The 17,771-nt window shown below is 48.5% G+C and overlaps 2 protein-coding genes across 4 annotated transcripts in view; both read left to right on the top strand.

The window, feature by feature from the left end:
• Window positions 1-690: 690 nt before the first annotated feature.
• LOC117211520 (rRNA-processing protein FCF1 homolog) lies at window positions 691-2,236 on the top strand. Of its 3 annotated transcripts, XM_033455486.1 has the most exons (6): window positions 691-732; window positions 919-962; window positions 1,318-1,400; window positions 1,485-1,556; window positions 1,633-1,942; window positions 2,025-2,236. In XM_033455486.1, the coding sequence occupies exons 3-6, from the start codon at window positions 1,348-1,350 to the stop codon at window positions 2,166-2,168; spliced, it is 579 nt and encodes a 192-aa protein (XP_033311377.1). In that variant the 5' UTR covers window positions 691-732; window positions 919-962; window positions 1,318-1,347; the 3' UTR covers window positions 2,169-2,236. The 3 variants fall into 3 exon arrangements, with proteins under 3 accessions (XP_033311377.1, XP_033311378.1, XP_033311375.1); XM_033455487.1 differs by lacking the exon at window positions 691-732 and having other exon boundaries at window positions 917-962; XM_033455484.1 differs by lacking the exons at window positions 691-732; window positions 919-962 and adding an exon at window positions 1,035-1,163.
• A 3,294-nt stretch (window positions 2,237-5,530) lies between these two features.
• The window catches only part of LOC117211519 (cadherin-related tumor suppressor), a 66,576-nt gene continuing 54,335 nt past the window's right edge, over window positions 5,531-17,771 (top strand). Inside the window, exon 1 of the mRNA XM_033455483.1 lies at window positions 5,531-12,722. Coding sequence (XP_033311374.1) covers window positions 7,362-12,722 — 5,361 coding nt within the window. The 5' untranslated portion in view covers window positions 5,531-7,361. The remainder of the gene's footprint in view (window positions 12,723-17,771) is intronic.

Here is a 17,771-nt window from a genome sequence, read left to right as displayed (position 1 = left end):
GTAGTACAAAGGAATCAGTTAATTTTTCTTGAATTTATGACTATCTCGTTTGTCATAAAAATTCGGAGAATTTCAAGTTGGGTTGTTACCAATCAAATGCGGAAGTACTCTGCTTGTATCTGCAAAATTTGAAATTGAATGGTTTAATGAAATTAACAAGTCGCTTAGAAATGAGCAAAAACTTGAACGAAATAACCTTCAAAACAAATAATTATATTTTAATAACTTAATTACAACTTGAGAAAACTTTGAATTATAACAATTTTTGCACTTTTAGGAAATGCATCTAGACTGAGTTCAGTGTTACAATTCTCCCTTATTTTTCAATCTTTGTTTTCTCTGCTTATATATACGGATTATAAAATTGAAAAAAAGTATTCTATTTATTTATTATTTTATTATATACGGATTATAAAATTGAAAAAAGTATTCTATTTATTTATTATTTTATTATTTATTAAACATAGTCCCTGCCTTCCGGATTTGGACGACTTCCGGTTTACATACATTCTTGCATTACTACATAAATCACCTTAAAGTACACTCATGCTACCTTGTGATATAAAAAAATTCTATTTAATATATATAATAAATAAAATATAATAAAATTCTATTTAAGATCCAATATAAATTTGTGTAATATTTATGTAATAAAGATTGATTTTATTCATGTATATCATATAGCAAAGCGAGTGATTTGTCTTAGCGATGTATTATTCTATGGCAATAAAGGTAAGTATGAAAATTGGCGAATAATTATAATTATAATTGATAAATAATTTTGTTACATTTGTTACATACATTTTTGTTGCATTTAATCAATAAATTTGTTACTAAATTCATTACATTTCATACACAATTCATACATAATTTATTTTTACCGTGCCAATATCTACACTATGTGGCGCCACTTAACAGCGCACATATTCTACGGGTAGTTTCACATAGATGGCGATATTAAGGTATATATTACAATCAGGTTCATATTTTACGTTGGTATTGGTAATAGATAATTAAACAGAAAATACTAGTGTTGGTAGTACTGAACAGTTTTGCACGCAATTTATAGCGCAGTATATATTTTGAAGTGAAAAATTAGATTATCGATATACTAATTTTTATTGTAAACATAATAGAGTATTGAGTATTAAACATAAAAAATGGTAAATAACATTTTATCTATAAAATATTACATTTCTTATAAAATATGTTAAACGTGTATTTAGGTTATGTTTTTAAATTTTGATATTGCAATGATTTTGTTTAACTTATACGCCAAAACATAAAGTTATTTTTCAACTTATTTGAAATGTACAGGGAAAAAATAAGAGGACGCGAAAAGTTGTTATGCAAAGATTTGCACAAATGAAAAGAATGATAAGCCTGACAGATTCAAGAATGTAAGTCAATTTTATTATCAGTCACAAAGTAAAAAAGTGTTACTATGTAGAACCACCTACACAATGCATATTTACGATTTGTAGAAAACCAGAGCATCGTGCACCACCAAGAAAAGTTAAAAAAGAAAATCCAACTGAAATTAAAATAACAGAAGCGTAAGTATTCTTGTATGTGCTGTAATATTTTCATAATATTAGATTATAAAATTATACCATTATGATGTTATTATAGTCCCCAGCAGTCCTCTGCATTGTTTTTCCAATATAACACACAACTAGGACCTCCTTATCATATTTTGGTAGATACAAATTTTATAAATTTCTCTATTAAAAATAAATTAGATATCATAGAAAATATGATGGAATGCCTTTATGCTAAATGTATTCCATATATAACGGATTGTGTGTTGGGTGAAATGGAAAAATTGGGCCAAAAGTATAAAATAGCTTTAAGGATTATGAAAGATCCTAGATTTGAAAGGTTAAACTGTATGCACAAAGGCACGTATGCGGATGACTGTATCGTCAATAGAGTAACTCAAGTGAGTATAATTTGTTCCAAAATCAAAGGTCTACCTAACAGTACTTATAATTTATAGTAATTATAATACTGCAATTTTTTAGCATAAATGCTACATTGTGGCAACTAACGACAAAGATCTAAAGAGGAGAATACGAAAAATACCTGGTGTACCTATAATGTACGTCGCTCAGCATAGATACACCATAGAAAGAATGCCGGATGCGTATGGAGCACCTAAAAAATAAACACACTTTTTTTATTGTATAAATTTATGTAATAAATCTTGTACATCTTACTCTCTAATAATCTTCATTAACGAATAAATCGTTGACGAAACGATTTCTTTACATAAAAAAGAAATTTCTTCCCTGCTTTTCTTTATTGCTTTTTTCTCTTCCATTCGAAGGTAGTCCAGAAGCGACCGACAATCGACACATTTTGTGCGGTTGTCCAACGGTCGAAGATAAACAGAAGAGAACATGTTACAGTTATTGTTCGGTGAAACAATGAAGCTGTTGCATGTAACGCCCACGTGACACACCGCAACTCGATAGAATTTTACTGTTTTGTGAATGATGCTGCCCCGTATATGGTAGCAACGCGAAATAATGTTAGACAAGTGGGCGCAAAAGACCATTTCGAGTGAGGAACGATCTGCGGTAAATTTACACGGGCGTGACTCGCAAAATAAGTTGTTAAGAAGTTTGCAACGATCCACTTTCGCACTCGGCCAAGATATCGCGATTCGGCAAAGACCGTGTTGGCGATCGTAACGCTTACCTACGCGGAAAGCGATCACATTTCTGGTCGAATCGTAGCTTTCTCGACGAAGATCCATCGTGTACCATCGCGGATCTACCGATAAGATTTACGAAGTACGCTTTGGTGGATGCGCGTTACCGTGATCAAGCGATCTATCTTGTACAATTATATTGGTAAATCGGCCTGCAGGAAAGTACGTTCCCTACGTGTGTTCGGAAAATGATACCAAGTTGAGATACTTGCAAGATAAGAATACCTAATATACCGGTTGTTGAGGGCCGCGGATGATTTAACGTCGAACGGAAGATTTCAAGAATAACGGCGATTATTTCGCTTTCTATTAAATTTATCACGTTCATTTATGGGAAGCGTGTCGCGGATAAATCACCCTTTGTGCCGAGATTAGTTATTCCTACCGCGAGTCATCTTGGCTGACTTTTCACAGTTATTACTACTTGTTTACCGCGACTTCTACTTCCATTCAAAACTCGCATCCAATTAATCAAAGTTACGTTCGAGAAAATCGTTTTTAACGTTGCAGTTCTTCTCACACTAACGCGATCGCGATACGGTTCAAGCGACCAGATGAATTGTAAAACTGGTAGTATCACACAGAGCTCGTATCGTATCGTCTGGATAAATGTCAGGATCTTTTGTCGTCTTTCGGACCGTAACCTTTCGAATATCATGGACCAACAAATGGCATATGCATGCACGTTGTCGTACCGCTGAACATCGGATATCAAGCACGCGGATACCGGCGGCATCCTGCCGCACCCTCCTTCGCGACGAATACTTGTCGTTAACCTTTGCCAATCAGGAAGTTGATATCATAAAACCGACACGTTGTCGAGCGTCACTTTATAAAAATCAAGCAAAAGATCAATTTCCGACGGATAGCTTCCGTTTGAAACGCCTCGACCAAATCCATTCGGATAAAAAGATCCTTAAAACGTTCATAGTCGAGACTGTTGGGAGGCAAAACTTTGAGACTCCTAATTTCCCGTGGCATTCCATCCCGCGCGCGTAGTAGGTATGTGCATACTTTCCGTTCTTGCTAGATAACGATTTCTCAAACGTTCCCCGGACCGTCCGTACACGGGTTTAATCTTATCCACGCGACGCTCTGTTCAGGATCCTACGTTACGTCGTGAAAAAAAGGAAGAGGAGAGAGAAAAGAAGAGAGAAAGAGAGGAAGAAAGGAAGGAAGTGGCGGTGGGCGCATACGCGTAAATCGGGTTAGCTATCGATACGGTAATCGGCACGTACGGTCGGTAGAGGGAGGAGGAGGAGTCGCTGGTGTCCATATAGCGGCCGGTACCCAGTAAACTAGATTAAAGGAAAACAGCGAAGAGAATCTAGTCGCGCGTGTAGCTCGCGCGGCCGTGCTCTCGATCGAGAGAAAAAAGAAGACGGAAGAGAGTCGAGAGGGAAGAGAGGTGGAAAGTTCGAGCGAAGCGTTCGATCGTGGTAACGGATTAGTTATAAAAGTGGCTACAGGGCCGCGGATATATATCTACGGCATCGTGGTTCTAGACCTCTCGTTCCACCGCCTCTCTTCCTCGCTACCCCACACCCTTGTCAACCTAACTGCCTCTTTCTCTCTCTTGTCCTCTTCTCTTCGTTCTTCTGCTACCCCTCCTCCCCCGCGCATTATTCATCTCGGTCGTCCTTTCCTCGTCCCTCCGATACGACGCAAGTTCCGTCTTCGTCCCTCGGCTAGCTTCATCTCTGTTTCACGGATAGCCGGTCTCTTTCCCTGGTTCGCCCGTAAGCGGTCCTCGTTGCGAACGCTTCTCAGCGGCGGCCATCTTGCATACCTGAGCCTCCGCATTGCTCGTTCCTCGAGGGCAAAAGGGAGAATATCTCAGCGCGAGACGACGCTGGGATGCGCGAGGATAGAGTCGAAGGTGGGAGGATAACGGCCGCGGGGACAGAGACGGGGAACGAGGGCGCTATGAGGGGCCCGGCCACCTTCCGCAGGAGAATGGAGGGGCAAGGAAAAGACACGTAGGGTCCAGGGTGGGAGGGAACGTGCACGCCGATGGTGGAACTAGCATGTCCCGATTGAAGAGAGAGAGAGAGAGCTCGACCGACGAACCTCGCATCGGACGAAGAAGGAACAAGGTAAGATGGAGACACTACCGGAACGGACAAAGATGCGACGAACCAAAGAGCCTAGATGGAGGAGGATAGAGGCAGAAGGGCCAAGAGAAGGAGAACCGCGAATGTTTCTCTAGACGAAGAGGGAAAACGCTATCGATGCTTGGTTAGACGAAGAGGGTCTAAGTTCCAGAGAGATAAGGATGGAAACCGGTGTCTCGGAAAAGGAGGGTTCGCGAATGCTTTTCTAGACGAAGAGGAAAAGCAACACCGATCGCTAGAAGGAAGGAGTTAGAGAGGGAGGGAGAGAGAGAGAGGGGGGGGGGGAGAAAATGCGATGTAGATAGGTTGCCTGAGAAAATCGGAGAGAAAAGAAAGAGCATGCGGGCCCAGATGAGGCTTTTCTAAATACGTCTGAGAAAGAAGGTGGATCGAAGAGCAGTGGCAGGAGATGTGAGGGGGGAGGGACGAGAGAAAGAGAGATAAGCTGAGAGTACAGGAGACCAAGAGGGACAGAAAGTGTCGAGCTTGGAATAAGACGATGGATCAAAGAAGTTTGTACAAAGTCGAAACGGGAGGAAAGATATTGATAAAAGGGTGGCAAAGGAAGTGGAAGCGAGAGAGGAACACCGACAAAGAACGTTGGCGCGTGGAAGAGAGAGGAAACGCGAAAGACGGTGGCCGAAGAGAGAAAGAGAAAGCCGAAGGTTTCTTCGAAGAAAGAGAAAAAGTGATATCGATGGAAGGTGTGCGAGCGCGCGGCAAAGGAGCGGGGAGTGTAAACGGTGAGAGAGGAGAAACGGAGAAGGAAAGAGAGAGGAACGAAGGAAGAGCGAGAGAAACGGATGCATACATCGGGCCCGATGGATCGGAGAGGGACGGCGTCAGCAAGCTCGAAGAATGCTTCTCCTGGCAGCGGCGAGGTTCTGGGACCGTCTCGGTTCAGTCGAGTCAGGTCAGTCCTCGGGAAGGTGATATTCTTCGTCGTCGTACGTTCACGGGGCCTTACGTCGTCGCGTTTACGGCCCACGTTACTCCTTCTTTTCGCTCCTTTCGTGTACGTGTGCGCGTGTCTTTCTTTTTTACCCTTTCGTTTCGTTTCTCTTCTTCGTCTTTCGGTTATCTTCCCCCTGTAAGTTTCGCTGGTCGCGCACACTCGCGTCTTTTCGCCTCTAGCTCTCGCGTCTCTCGCTGTTTACCCCTCGATCTCTTTCATCCCGCTCCCCCCGTGAAACCAACGTTTCGCGAACGTGGACGCACGGGAGAAGCACGGTCGCGTGCGCGAGTGCGAAACTCATCGCGACACAAACTACGACTCTGATACGACGACGTTCGAGTTTCCACGAGCAAGTGTTCGCCAACCGCCGGTTGGTCGATCGATGGTCCGATCATAACGTGTAACGTTTGAAGAACGATCTCGTTACGACGTTGCACGTCGCACTGAGGAAAAGCGCACCGTGTCGTGCCGCCGGAACATCATCGTCATCCACGAGTCAGTGGTTATCGTTCACCAACGACGTGTTTGTTTTGTGCCGTTAGTGGTGGATGTGCTGCTGGGAATCAACTTTGGATGTTTGACTGTGCGAAGCAAAGGCTCGATATCGGAAAGTGATTCGATCTCTGATCTCATCCGTACGTGGCACGGGAACTTTGAGAAAGTGTCGTGTCGAGAGGAAAAGCCGATACAGAAGAGGGTGAAAAGCGGTGGGAACCGCGGAAAACGGAAAGATCGCGCGTGTCGGTGTATCGAGTGACACGGAGGAACGCGAGGGAGCAGCGACCGCGAACGTGGTCGGAAACCGTGGCGGCGTCGCGCGAAAAATCTTGATCCGACAACGATCCGCCACCGAACCACCTTACCCTGTTTATCGTGCGCGTATCACAGGGTGGATCGTTCAGATTTCGGAGAGGATCGAAAAGTTGGTGGTGGTGGTGGAGGTGGTGGTGGTGGTGGTAGTAGTGGTGGTGGTGATCGGTGGAAGGTGGAAAAGTATCGAGGATCGGAGGCGTGCAGCATCCGCAGACGCGTTTCGCGAGGCGCGGCTCTGCGGGTCAGTGCCCCCTCTGTCGGCTCGAGTCTCTCGTGTTCACTTGACTTTCCGCGGCAACGAGCAAAAAGGAGCGAATAAAAAAGAAAACGCCCACACCTTCGAGGCATCCTTAATCCGATTTCGAGCCGAGCCCGGTTAGAACGTAGCCCGGTTTCGAACGAAGAAGCCGAGAGAAGCTGAGAGACACGAACCTACGAACACGGATGAGCAAACGGATAGAAAGAAGGAAAGAAACGAATACATACAGAGAAAGATCGAAAGCATGGAATCCGTTAGCGATCGAAGCAACTGGTCGGCCGCTCGTTGACTCTCGGATCGTTTGGCCTCGTGGTTCGGTCGTGCCATGTCGAGCGTGCCAGCACCAACTACGTGAAGAAAACGTACAAGAGGGAAGATGAACGTGCGACCGACGATGAGGAAAAAGAACGAGAGGTAGTATCAAAGGAGCAGCGATACTTTTATGTCGTCGAACACGAGAGGAATTTAGGTAAGGAAGGGGGCGCGTTCGAAGGGACAGAAGAGATGATCATTCGAAGTTCGATGGTCCTAGCCCTGGTCCTGGCACTGTTGTCGGTGGACCAAAATGGCGGCCAACCCAACGGCCAGGAGAGACACGCGTCCGATTATTTTTCTCGCAAACTACCTCAAAGGGTGACGAGACTGGTGCCACGACGGTCACCGATGTTACCGCAGGACAGCGCGGCCGCGATGGGCCTGGCGATGCAGAGCAGAGCGGTCGATACCAGGGTTCAACTGGAGGTCAGGGAAGGCGAGCCAAAGGGGACCCTGGTAGGCCTGATACCGGTCAAGCCTGGCTTTACCTACAGGTTCAACGAGCCGCCGCAGGAATTCGTGCTGGATCCCGAAACCGGCAAAATCAGAACGGCCAAAGTCCTCGACAGGGAAGCGTTGAGCAGCGATAGGTTCGACCTGGTCGTGCTGTCCAGCCAGCCGACCTATCCGATCGAAGTGAGGATCCTCGTGCTGGATATCAACGACAACGATCCGGAATTTCCGGAGTCGAGTATAGCCGTGAGTTTCTCGGAATCGGCAGTGGTGGGGACGAAATTGTTGCTGGATGCTGCCACGGATAAGGATACGCTAGAGAACGGCGTGGTCGACGATTATTTCATCGTGAATGGGAACACCGATGGGAAATTTCGTTTGGAAGTGACCGGTAATCCGACCGGTGAAACGTCCTATCTGCATTTGGAAACGACGGGAAAATTGGATCGAGAACAGGTAGAATTTTATTCGTTGAACGTTTGCGCGAGGGACAGAGGCCGACCACCGAGGTTGGGTTATCTTTTGGTAAACGTGACCGTGTTGGACGTGAACGATAATCCGCCGATATTTCAGCAGAGCGACTACGTGGTCGCTTTAAACGAGAGTGCCCCGGTAGGAACCAAAGTGTTGACGGTTCACGCGACGGACAAGGATTCCGAGGACAATTCCAAGTTGACGTATTATTTACCGGATACCGAGAGACAGTTCACGATAGATCCGGAAACAGGCACCATAACGACGGTCGAGCCTTTGGATTGTCCGCAACAGAGTTGCACGATCGCGGCGCGTCTAGGAGACGGTTGTCCAAAGAGCTGCGTCATAACGGTCTTTGCTCGAGATCACGGCTCGCCGAGGCAGGATGGCCGGACCTACGTAACGGTGAATCTATTGGACGCGAACGATCACGATCCTGAAATAAAGTTCAGCTATTTCCCATCTACGCCGGGGTTCGCCACCGTCGACGAGAACGCCGCCAAGGATTCGATCGTGGCCGCAGTCGCGGTTATCGATAACGACGAGGGCCTGAACGGCGAGACCACCGTGGAAATTCGTGCTGGCAACGAATTGGGCCACTTCAGACTGGACAATACACCTAGTTTCGATATAGTTCGCGTGAACGGTCGATTGGACCGCGAGGAAATACCGAAATACAATCTGACCGTGGTGGCGACCGATAAAGGCACGCCGCCGCGATCGGCAACCGCCTACCTCGTGATCCACGTGAACGACGTTAACGACCACGAACCGGTCTTTCAACAGAGCGAATACTCCGCGGTGCTGTCGGAACTTTCGCCTACCGGCAGCTTCGTGGCTAGCATCTCCGCGACGGACGCCGATTCCGGATTGAACGCGAGAATTTATTACGATTTCGACTCGGGCAACGAGCAAGGTTGGTTCGCGATCGATCAGGACACCGGTCTGGTCACCACCGTGGCGACCCTCGACAGGGAGGTGCAAGGAAGCATAGAGTTGCACGTGTCCGCCAGAGACGGTGGTCCTAATCCCAAGTACGCTTCGACTCACCTCAAGGTCACGATTCTCGATGAGAACGACGAGGCGCCTAGATTCTCGCAGAACGTGGTTCGCGTTACGTTGTCGGAGAATACCCCGCCGCAGAGTCTCGTGGCCACGTTGACGGCGGTGGACAACGACCAAGGAACGAACGGTAGCGTCGCGTACAGCTTTCACTCGAGCGTGTCCAGGGACTATCCGAAAACGTTCGCCCTCGACGGACTGACCGGCCAATTGACCACGAAGGTGAACTTGGATCGCGAGACCACCGCCGAATATCAGATTCTGGTAATCGCCAAGGACCAAGGTACTCCGCCGCAATCGTCCACGGCGACGGTGATATTGACTCTAGAGGACGTCAACGACAATTCGCCGGTGTTTTATCCGTGGAGGTACCTGATGCCCATACCGGAAGACGCCCCGCCAGGAACATCGGTGGGCAAAGTGACGGCGACCGATGCCGATGCTCGGGAAAACGCTCAGGTCAGATACTCGCTGGAATCCGGTGGCGAGGGACTTTTTACAGTCGACGAGAGAACCGGTGAGATCACTCTTCAGGGTTCGTTGAGGGCGGCTCACAAGACCCTCTACGAATTGAACATATCGGCCAAAGACACCGGGGACAGAGTGGCTGGCAGAAACGCTCTGGTTGAGATCATTCGCGAGGAAGACTTGGAACACCTGGAGTTCGACACTTACAACGGTTACGAGTTCAGGATAGCCGAGGACAGGGGAGAATGCGGCGCGATGTCGAACGTGTTCGCTCGAGACGTGGGCACCGTACAGATTACGCAATACGACAGCTCCAAGATCTCGTATGCCATCGTGTTCGGCGATCCGAAGGGTAACTTTAAGATAGACGAGAGTACCGGCACGATCAGTACTTCCGGGTGTTTAGATCGGGAGCAGGTGGCTTACTACAGTCTGCAATTATCGGCCAGAGCCGGACTCGCTTACGGGCAAACGTCCGTAAATATCACGGTGCTGGACATTAACGACAACCCGCCGAGGTTTCCCAAGGGCGAGATCGGCGACGAGGTGCTTCTGAAGGAAAACGCGGCGGTAGGACAAGAGGTGTGCCTGGCTCGCGCCAGGGATCGCGATGCCAGCGCCAACGCGAGGATCGTCTATTCGTTGACTCACAATCCCGGAGGACAGTTCAGGGTCGCAGAAAATTCTGGCATTATTTATCTAGACAAGCCGATACGAGCTGCGCCGGGAACGGTACTGCACCTGGAGGTAACCGCCACGGATTCCGGAAATCAGCCGTTATCCGCCCAGCATCAAGTCAGGGTAACCATCGAAGACGTAAACGACCATACGCCGGTGTTCAAGCTGACCAGCTACGAGACGTCGCTACCGGAGTCCACACCGGTGAACGATAGATTTTTCTCCCTGACCGCTATCGACGTCGATCTCGGAGCTAACGGCCGGGTGTTGTACAGCATAACCGACGGAAATACCGAGGATCGGTTCGGAATATTCCCGGACGGCCAGTTATACGTGAAGAACGTTCTTGATCGCGAGGAGCTGGACTATTACGCGCTCGAGGTAACGGCCACCGATCAAGGTAGCCCGTCTAGAAGCTCGGTAGTACCGGTGGTCGTTCACATAATCGACGAAAATGACAACGCGCCGGAATTCACCAATTCGAGCTTCGTCCTCCACCTACGCGAGAACGAGCCACCGGACACGTTCGTCGGGAAATTATTGGCAACCGATCGAGACGTGGGTCGCAACGCCGACCTCGTCTTCTCCCTTCCAGCTAGTCAACAGGACTTCACCGTCGATCCCAGGAACGGTTTCATCAAGTCTCTTCGAGTGTTCGACAGGGAGCTGCTGGTAACCAATACCGGTAGCAGCTACATTACCTTGGAGGCTACCGTCACCGACAACGGAGTCAATCGACTTCGCGATCGAGTCAAGGTCGTCATCTACATCACCGACGTCAACGACAATATCCCTCAGTTTCAGAGGTTACCGTACAAGGTACAGGTAAACGAGGGTGCCGCGATCGGCACGCAACTGTTACGAGTGTATACCACGGATGCCGACGAAGGATTGAACGGGGATGTGTTTTACTCTCTGGAGGATGGAAATCAACACGGCCGGTTTGCCATAGACGAGGCGACCGGACAGATCTCTCTGACGAAGGAGTTGGACCGCGAGACTACGGACGCGTACGTGTTGACTGTAGTGGCGCACGACGCCGGCTTGGAAACTCGTCTGTCCTCGAGCACGACCGTTCACATCGAAGTGCTCGACGAGAACGATAACGTGCCCCTGTTCGTCGACGATAAATCAAGCATCTCCGTTCTCGAAACGACACCGACCAACACGGAACTACTTAGGTTCAAAGCCACGGATAACGATCTGGGACCGAACAGCGAGCTGGCCTTCGCCATATCCGCTGGCAACAGGAGGGACACCTTTTACATCGATCCTCTGACAGGGACGTTGTACTTGAGAAAGCCGCTGGATTATGAGGAGCTGGAAAAGTATACGCTGAACGTGACCTGCAGCGACGGCGGTCATCCGAGGTTGAGCTCCGTTACCACGTTGATCGTCGAGGTTATCGATGCCAACGACAATCCGCCGGTGTTCCCCAACACCGCGATAGCCAGACAAATTAGAGAGGGAATTCTGGTGCACACGCCGATAGTAACCATCACGGCGGAGGATCCCGACTCGAACGAGAACGGAGTGGTCACGTACTCTATCGCTAGTCAAGATCCGGAGGATCAGGTTCGAAGATTCGGTATAAATCCATCCACCGGTGTCATACACACCCTGTTGCCGATCGATCGCGAGGAAGTCGACACCTACAAGTTAGTGGTCGTGGCGACCGATAGCGCTCAACCAGCTAGCGCCAGGCTGTCCGCGGAAAAATTGGTCATCGTCATCGTCGAGGACATCAACGACAACGCGCCGATCTTTGTCAGCATGTCCGCCGTCGTGTTACCGCTCAAAGGAAATTACTATCAGTATCAAAAGGAGATTACGGTTACCCAGCTGGTCGCCAGAGATCTGGACTCCAGCACCAACGGTTTGGTCACCTACGAGTTGCTTAGATCGAGCATCAACTATCCGGACATGTTTCGAATCCATCGAAACACGGGCCACCTGACGATAAGACTGCCGCGATCCCTGAAGAGCAGCTTTGAGCGGGTCTCCAAGTATCAAGTAGGGATCCGCGCTACGGACGAGGCCGTTCAGGCGGAACGAAGATCCACGGAGACCTATTTGACCCTGATAGTGCCCGGGGAAGATGGGGACGATCAACCAATATGGGAGCACCGTGGCCAGATCGAGGGCAGCGTGTATGAGAACGAGCCGATCGGCACAAGCATTTTGAGAGTGAGTGCTCGCAGTCGTAGATCGAATATCGATCTCGAATACTACGTGACGAACGTGACTGCTGGTAGCGGCGGTCCGCAGGTCGACAGATTGTTCGACGTCGACACCAAGACAGGTATATTGTCGACGGCTGCCGCGCTGGACAGGGAAACAGGAATCCAGTGGTACGAGGTGGAGCTGTACGCCATCGGTGTTGGTGGTACCAGGCCCAGTACGACGTCCACCAAAGTAAGTTCACGTCTTTGATTGATCATCCCGGAGATATTAATGATCCGGTGCGTTCTGAAAGTCATTCGCCGCTTTTTGTCGAGCAGATTCGTCTTTCCCCTCGTGCAGCTTTCTTTCTCCCTTTCTCCGGGGTAGAGAACCGCGAGCCCACGATTCTAGCTCGTTCCTTTTTGCGTTTCGTCTTGCTTCACGCGGCGCGCACGTCGACGTGCTAAAAATTCCATCCGGTGCTCGCTCGAAACGATCCGTCCTGAGAAAGCGAGCGATAGCGACGACAGTAATGTGCGGTTTAACACGCGCGAAGTTTCCCTCTCGATTTTGGGGGGAGGCGGCAGTCGAAGAGAAAAACCGAAAGAAAGAGATAATCGTGAGAAACACGGGGATGCAATCGACGCGCAGCCAACCGTCCTGCAAGCTTGTTTATCACCGGCGGCTCGTTCATCACCGGTTAAACGCGACTGCATGGATTTATTAATCCACCGTCAGGGCGCGTTACGCGTACAGGCTTCTCGTCTTACGACACGATAGACACGGCGATTCGTCTGCTTGGGAATCGCGTTACGTAAGAGAATGATCTTAACGTAATTAGGGTCAACGATGGAGAGTCGCGGCTAAGAATCTGCAAGACGAGAGTATCGTCGAAAACAATACGTCGTCGAGAATGAGCGAGAAGGGAGGAATGAGGAGGAGGGAGACGACCGTAATAGCGGCTCGAGAGAACAGATCGGATTAATCGCGAGATGGTAGGAGAAATCGATATCGACTATGTACGTACTTACGTTCTTCCCTCGAGCTATTAGCCTTTGCGATCGGGTATTACGCGAAATACGCGAGCGTGGAAAAACGAAACGGCCGTGACTGCGCGGGGCCACTTTCCTTCGAATCGTTTCCGAATTGAGGAATTCACGGTCGTCGAATTTGCAAGAGGCGGCGGCTGGACCGTCCTCTTCCGATAGGACATTTCTCACCGAAAATTAGCCGTAGAATTTCTGGTGGTGGTTAGTCGGTTACGCGACACCGTGTATAATTCCCAACTAAAAGGCAACCAGTGGGCGACAAGGGGAATAGGATAGTTGTTCGTTTTGGAAAAGGGCACGTGTTCCACAGCGCGGGACCATCCCTCGTTCCAGCACTATCGTCGACTATCTTCGCGATATCCATATAGCGTAGGTACGTGTGTGTGCGTGTGTATGCGGTTATATACACGTAGTCACGCACACGTCCATAGCGGGGATGATCCAGCAAAAGCGAAAGGACGAAAAGAGGGACAAAGACGACGAGAACGAGCTAGAAAGACGCGCGACCAAAGAGTGGGAGAGAATAAACGACAAGATGAACCGCGTGCCAGGAAATCAAGTTGGATTCGAGTCGGAGCTGCTGGTGCTGCTGGCTGGCTCGCTGCCGGAGGTTCAGAACTCGAGAAAAACTTGATCTCGGGTGAACGCATACAAACAGCCGGACGTAGGTAAAAGTCGGTCCATCTTTACCCCCGGTGCGACTGCTGCTGGTTGTTGCTGCTGCTTCATTTCTGAAGATTCTCTCTCCCACCCTGATCTCTCCCTATGGCTTGCCTGGCCCTCCTCCCCCTGGAGGAGTGTGCTCCCAGTTTCGGGCCCTGCTTCTTCCTATCTTTCGTTTCTTTCGTCTGTCCCCGTCTTCGTCGTTTCGTTTGACCCTACCTTTATCGCTCGCTGTGGGATCTGTGACTCTCTTCGGGAACCGACTACAGTTCGGACGTTTTTGTTCCAGACCCGACTTTTGTTCTCTCTTCTCTTCGGCTCTGCTCCTTTCTCTTTCTTTTCGCCACTCCTCCTCCTCCTCTCTCTCTCTCTCTCTCTCTCTTGTTTTCTCTGTTCTCTCCCTTTCTTCCTACGTCTTTGCCCCTCATCTTTCTTTTACCCTTTCCCTTTCTCCGTTCGTTTCTCTGTTGGTTTCTCTGCTGATTTCTCTGCGCGCGGTACCTCGGTGCGCGCAACCTTTGCAACAGGGCCCGGCGGTTCTTTTTCTTCGTTCGGCCATCGACTTCGTATCATCGGTTTTTTGCACCGGGTGCATGGGGATGAAAGCGGAGACATATTCGTAGCCGATGTCGTCTCGGATCGCCTGGCATTTTTGTCAAACCTTACCGCGCCCGGTCAATTAGAACATTCCTCGACCGGGGTAATTCGATTTGCATGTCGGACAAGGCGAGTCCGTAGTAGAGTTTCTAGGGGAAAAATTAACAAGGCCATCGGCCTTCAACTTTCACCCGCTGTCTTCCGTTGATTCGAAAAGTTGGTGGTCGACGATGACGTTCCGATAGTTCGTTCACGATCGCCTCGTTGACGAATTTCATTAGCGCGGTCGCCCTATGTACACACCAGGAACCGAGGCGTTTCAAGGTGAAAGAAAAAAGAGCGAAGCGGGTGATGGACTCGATCGTTGGTAGGAACGCGCGCCTCAGCGTGAGTATTATTCAATTTCCTTCGTTAGGATCGCGATGTTAACGGACCTAATTACCGATATTAAACTTACCTTTGGTAACTCGTATTCGTAATACAGTGTTATTAACGCGAGTGCCGTGATAATTACGAACGTACCGTATCTGTTTAAGAAACGACTAACGATATGAAAACAATTAACGTTAAGTAATACGGCCAAGTAAATTAGCCTGGGTCGCGAGCCAGCCGTCTCACGATAGTTTCAACCGACGGTGGTTCGCGCTATCGATATTATGCTCTCGATTTGAGATTCATTTTCCGACTTATCATCGATCACGATCTACTTAAACCCCTTAAATCTTCGAAGGAGAGCGTGCCACGGCCGGCTCGTTAATCGAAACTTTCCACTTCCATTCGTCCTACGTGAAATATCGTTTGTATCTAATATTAGAAAGTTGGAACGGATAATAATAGCATCGAGTAATAGCCGGCGTGCCCCGATAGAGTCGTCGAATAAAAAGGGTCGTCTCGGGCAGCGGGGATCGTTGACAATGGGTCGCCATCGGGTCGAAAAGTTGCGATTTCAACGGGAATACGATAATCCCCGGGCGACAAAACGAGGGAAACACGGATAAATAAAGTAAGTAGCACGCCGTTTGATTTAAGAAAGTGGCTTTAACGTGATCTTGATGTATGGGCGCGCGAGCCACGGAACGGCAAACCCACACACGTTCGCGCGCCAATGGGTGGGTCCAGAGAGCTCGTGCGAAATGTAGGCGTAATGTTTCCTTCGTCCTTTTTTCTTTTTCCTTTTATTTCGTTTTCTTCTTCCTCCTTCTCTTGCCACGTTAGATAAATATATCTGGAGTAAAGCGTGAGTTCGCTGGCGCGCGTAGCATACCGGTCGTGTACGGCCGAGTGAACGCGCGCCAACGGGCCCAGAGAATTTAATAATAGTCGATGATAATTATGTCGGTGTCCGATTAATAGCGCTCGTTTAGCCGCGATAAACCGTCAATTAACTACGCCGACGTTTTCGTCCTTTCTGAAATATGGCCGCGTAATAACGTATATAGCGATACCAGCGGTTAAATCGTTATTGCCGTATTAAGGATTTGGAACGGCGAACTGCGAGCCACTTTTTCGACCCTCTGTATTTAATATTTCATCGATGATCGTTCGAATTCCGTTCGACTTCCGCAAACGCGGAACCAGCTCCGGCCGAAACCTCTCTACAAAGTAAATCGCTATCCGTATATCGTACGCGGAACGCGTGACCATTCACAATCGACTATCTCGCCATCTTCGCCAGATAGCGTACCGTTGAAATTAATTCGCACAAAGGTGAGATGAAGGCCGCGATTAGATTCGCCGTCTCTTCTACTGCGAATCGTATGATTAGTTTATCGATACCAACCGGCCGAGTAGTGGAAAGATGTTGCTCGATAAAGATTCGACTATTCTCTGGAGAGGTCGATATGCGAAAAAACAAAAAGGGAAAGAAAATGTGTTTGAAAGAGCTTCCTCGATATTCTTCGTAGCTATCTACGTAACAAAACGGGTACTCGCAAACGAAAGTAGTCTCCCGCAACTTTCCTTCTTCTTTTCATGTAATCTCCATGCAAGTACGTCGTTTATGCATTTCGATGATCCCATTTCTTCTACTTTTCTTTTTCTTTTCTCGCCATTCGACGACAGCGAATCGTTTCAATCATCGTACGACGTGTTATTATCAAATGCACTTATCCAGTGCCTGGCGATCGTGATTTCCGTGTCTGTCGTCCCGCTGCTCGATACAGTTTATGCCGCTAAACGCGAAACCGTACTCTCTACTTACGAATTAATTTTCCATTCGTCGTTTCTGCCGTCTGTCACGGAGAAATTGTCGTGACACGATACGCTATCCATTTAAGTCGCAGCAGAGAATTTTTAACCCCGCGGAACGATCTACGGGAAAGCTGCTCCAAAGGGGAAAGGTCTACGTTAATACCCTGCTCGCTCATCATCATTATTTTCTCTGTTTTTTCTGCTTTTTTTTTTGCTCGCCTGGACGTTGCGCCTGTACCGTTGCAGCAACAAAGTCTAGCCGGTAGCCTCGCAAAAAAAAGGTCCGCTACATGAAAACCGCCGATCGAGCGATGCCTCGCTGTGCATTCTGTGGTTAACAACGGTATCCCGCGACCATTTCACGATGTTTCCCCTCCCATTAGGTTTCACAGGGAAATAATCAACCCCGATCCGGTGAGCTTTACGTAACGCGAATTCCCGTAAACTTTGTCACGATCGAAACGAGGATCCAATCCGGTCGTCGATTCGTTTTATTGTTTCTATATTTTTCTATAGGTTTGATATATATTCCTTTTTCTTCTATTTTTCTTTTTCCTTTTCCTTTTTGCGACGCGTTAACCGTAAGTTATTGAAATTAAAAGCTTGCGCCATTAAGAGGCGCGGAGCTGCGAAAGGAGCAGAGAAAATGATTTACAAGGGTGCATTTATAAAGTTCGTCGCGTTCATTCGTCGGCCGGTGGATCTTCACGGGGCACGAAATAAAGGAAATCGGGATGGCACCTTTAATGCTACGCTAATCTTCTACTTGCTCATCATCATCATCTTCGTTCTCGCTTCGTTG

This window comes from Bombus bifarius, unplaced genomic scaffold (genome assembly GCF_011952205.1).
Source record: "Bombus bifarius isolate JDL3187 unplaced genomic scaffold, Bbif_JDL3187 scf7180000008239, whole genome shotgun sequence".
NCBI lineage: Eukaryota > Metazoa > Arthropoda > Insecta > Hymenoptera > Apidae > Bombus > Bombus bifarius.
The sequence above is the reverse complement of the archived record's forward strand: the minus strand, read 5'-3'. Positions and strand labels throughout refer to the sequence as shown.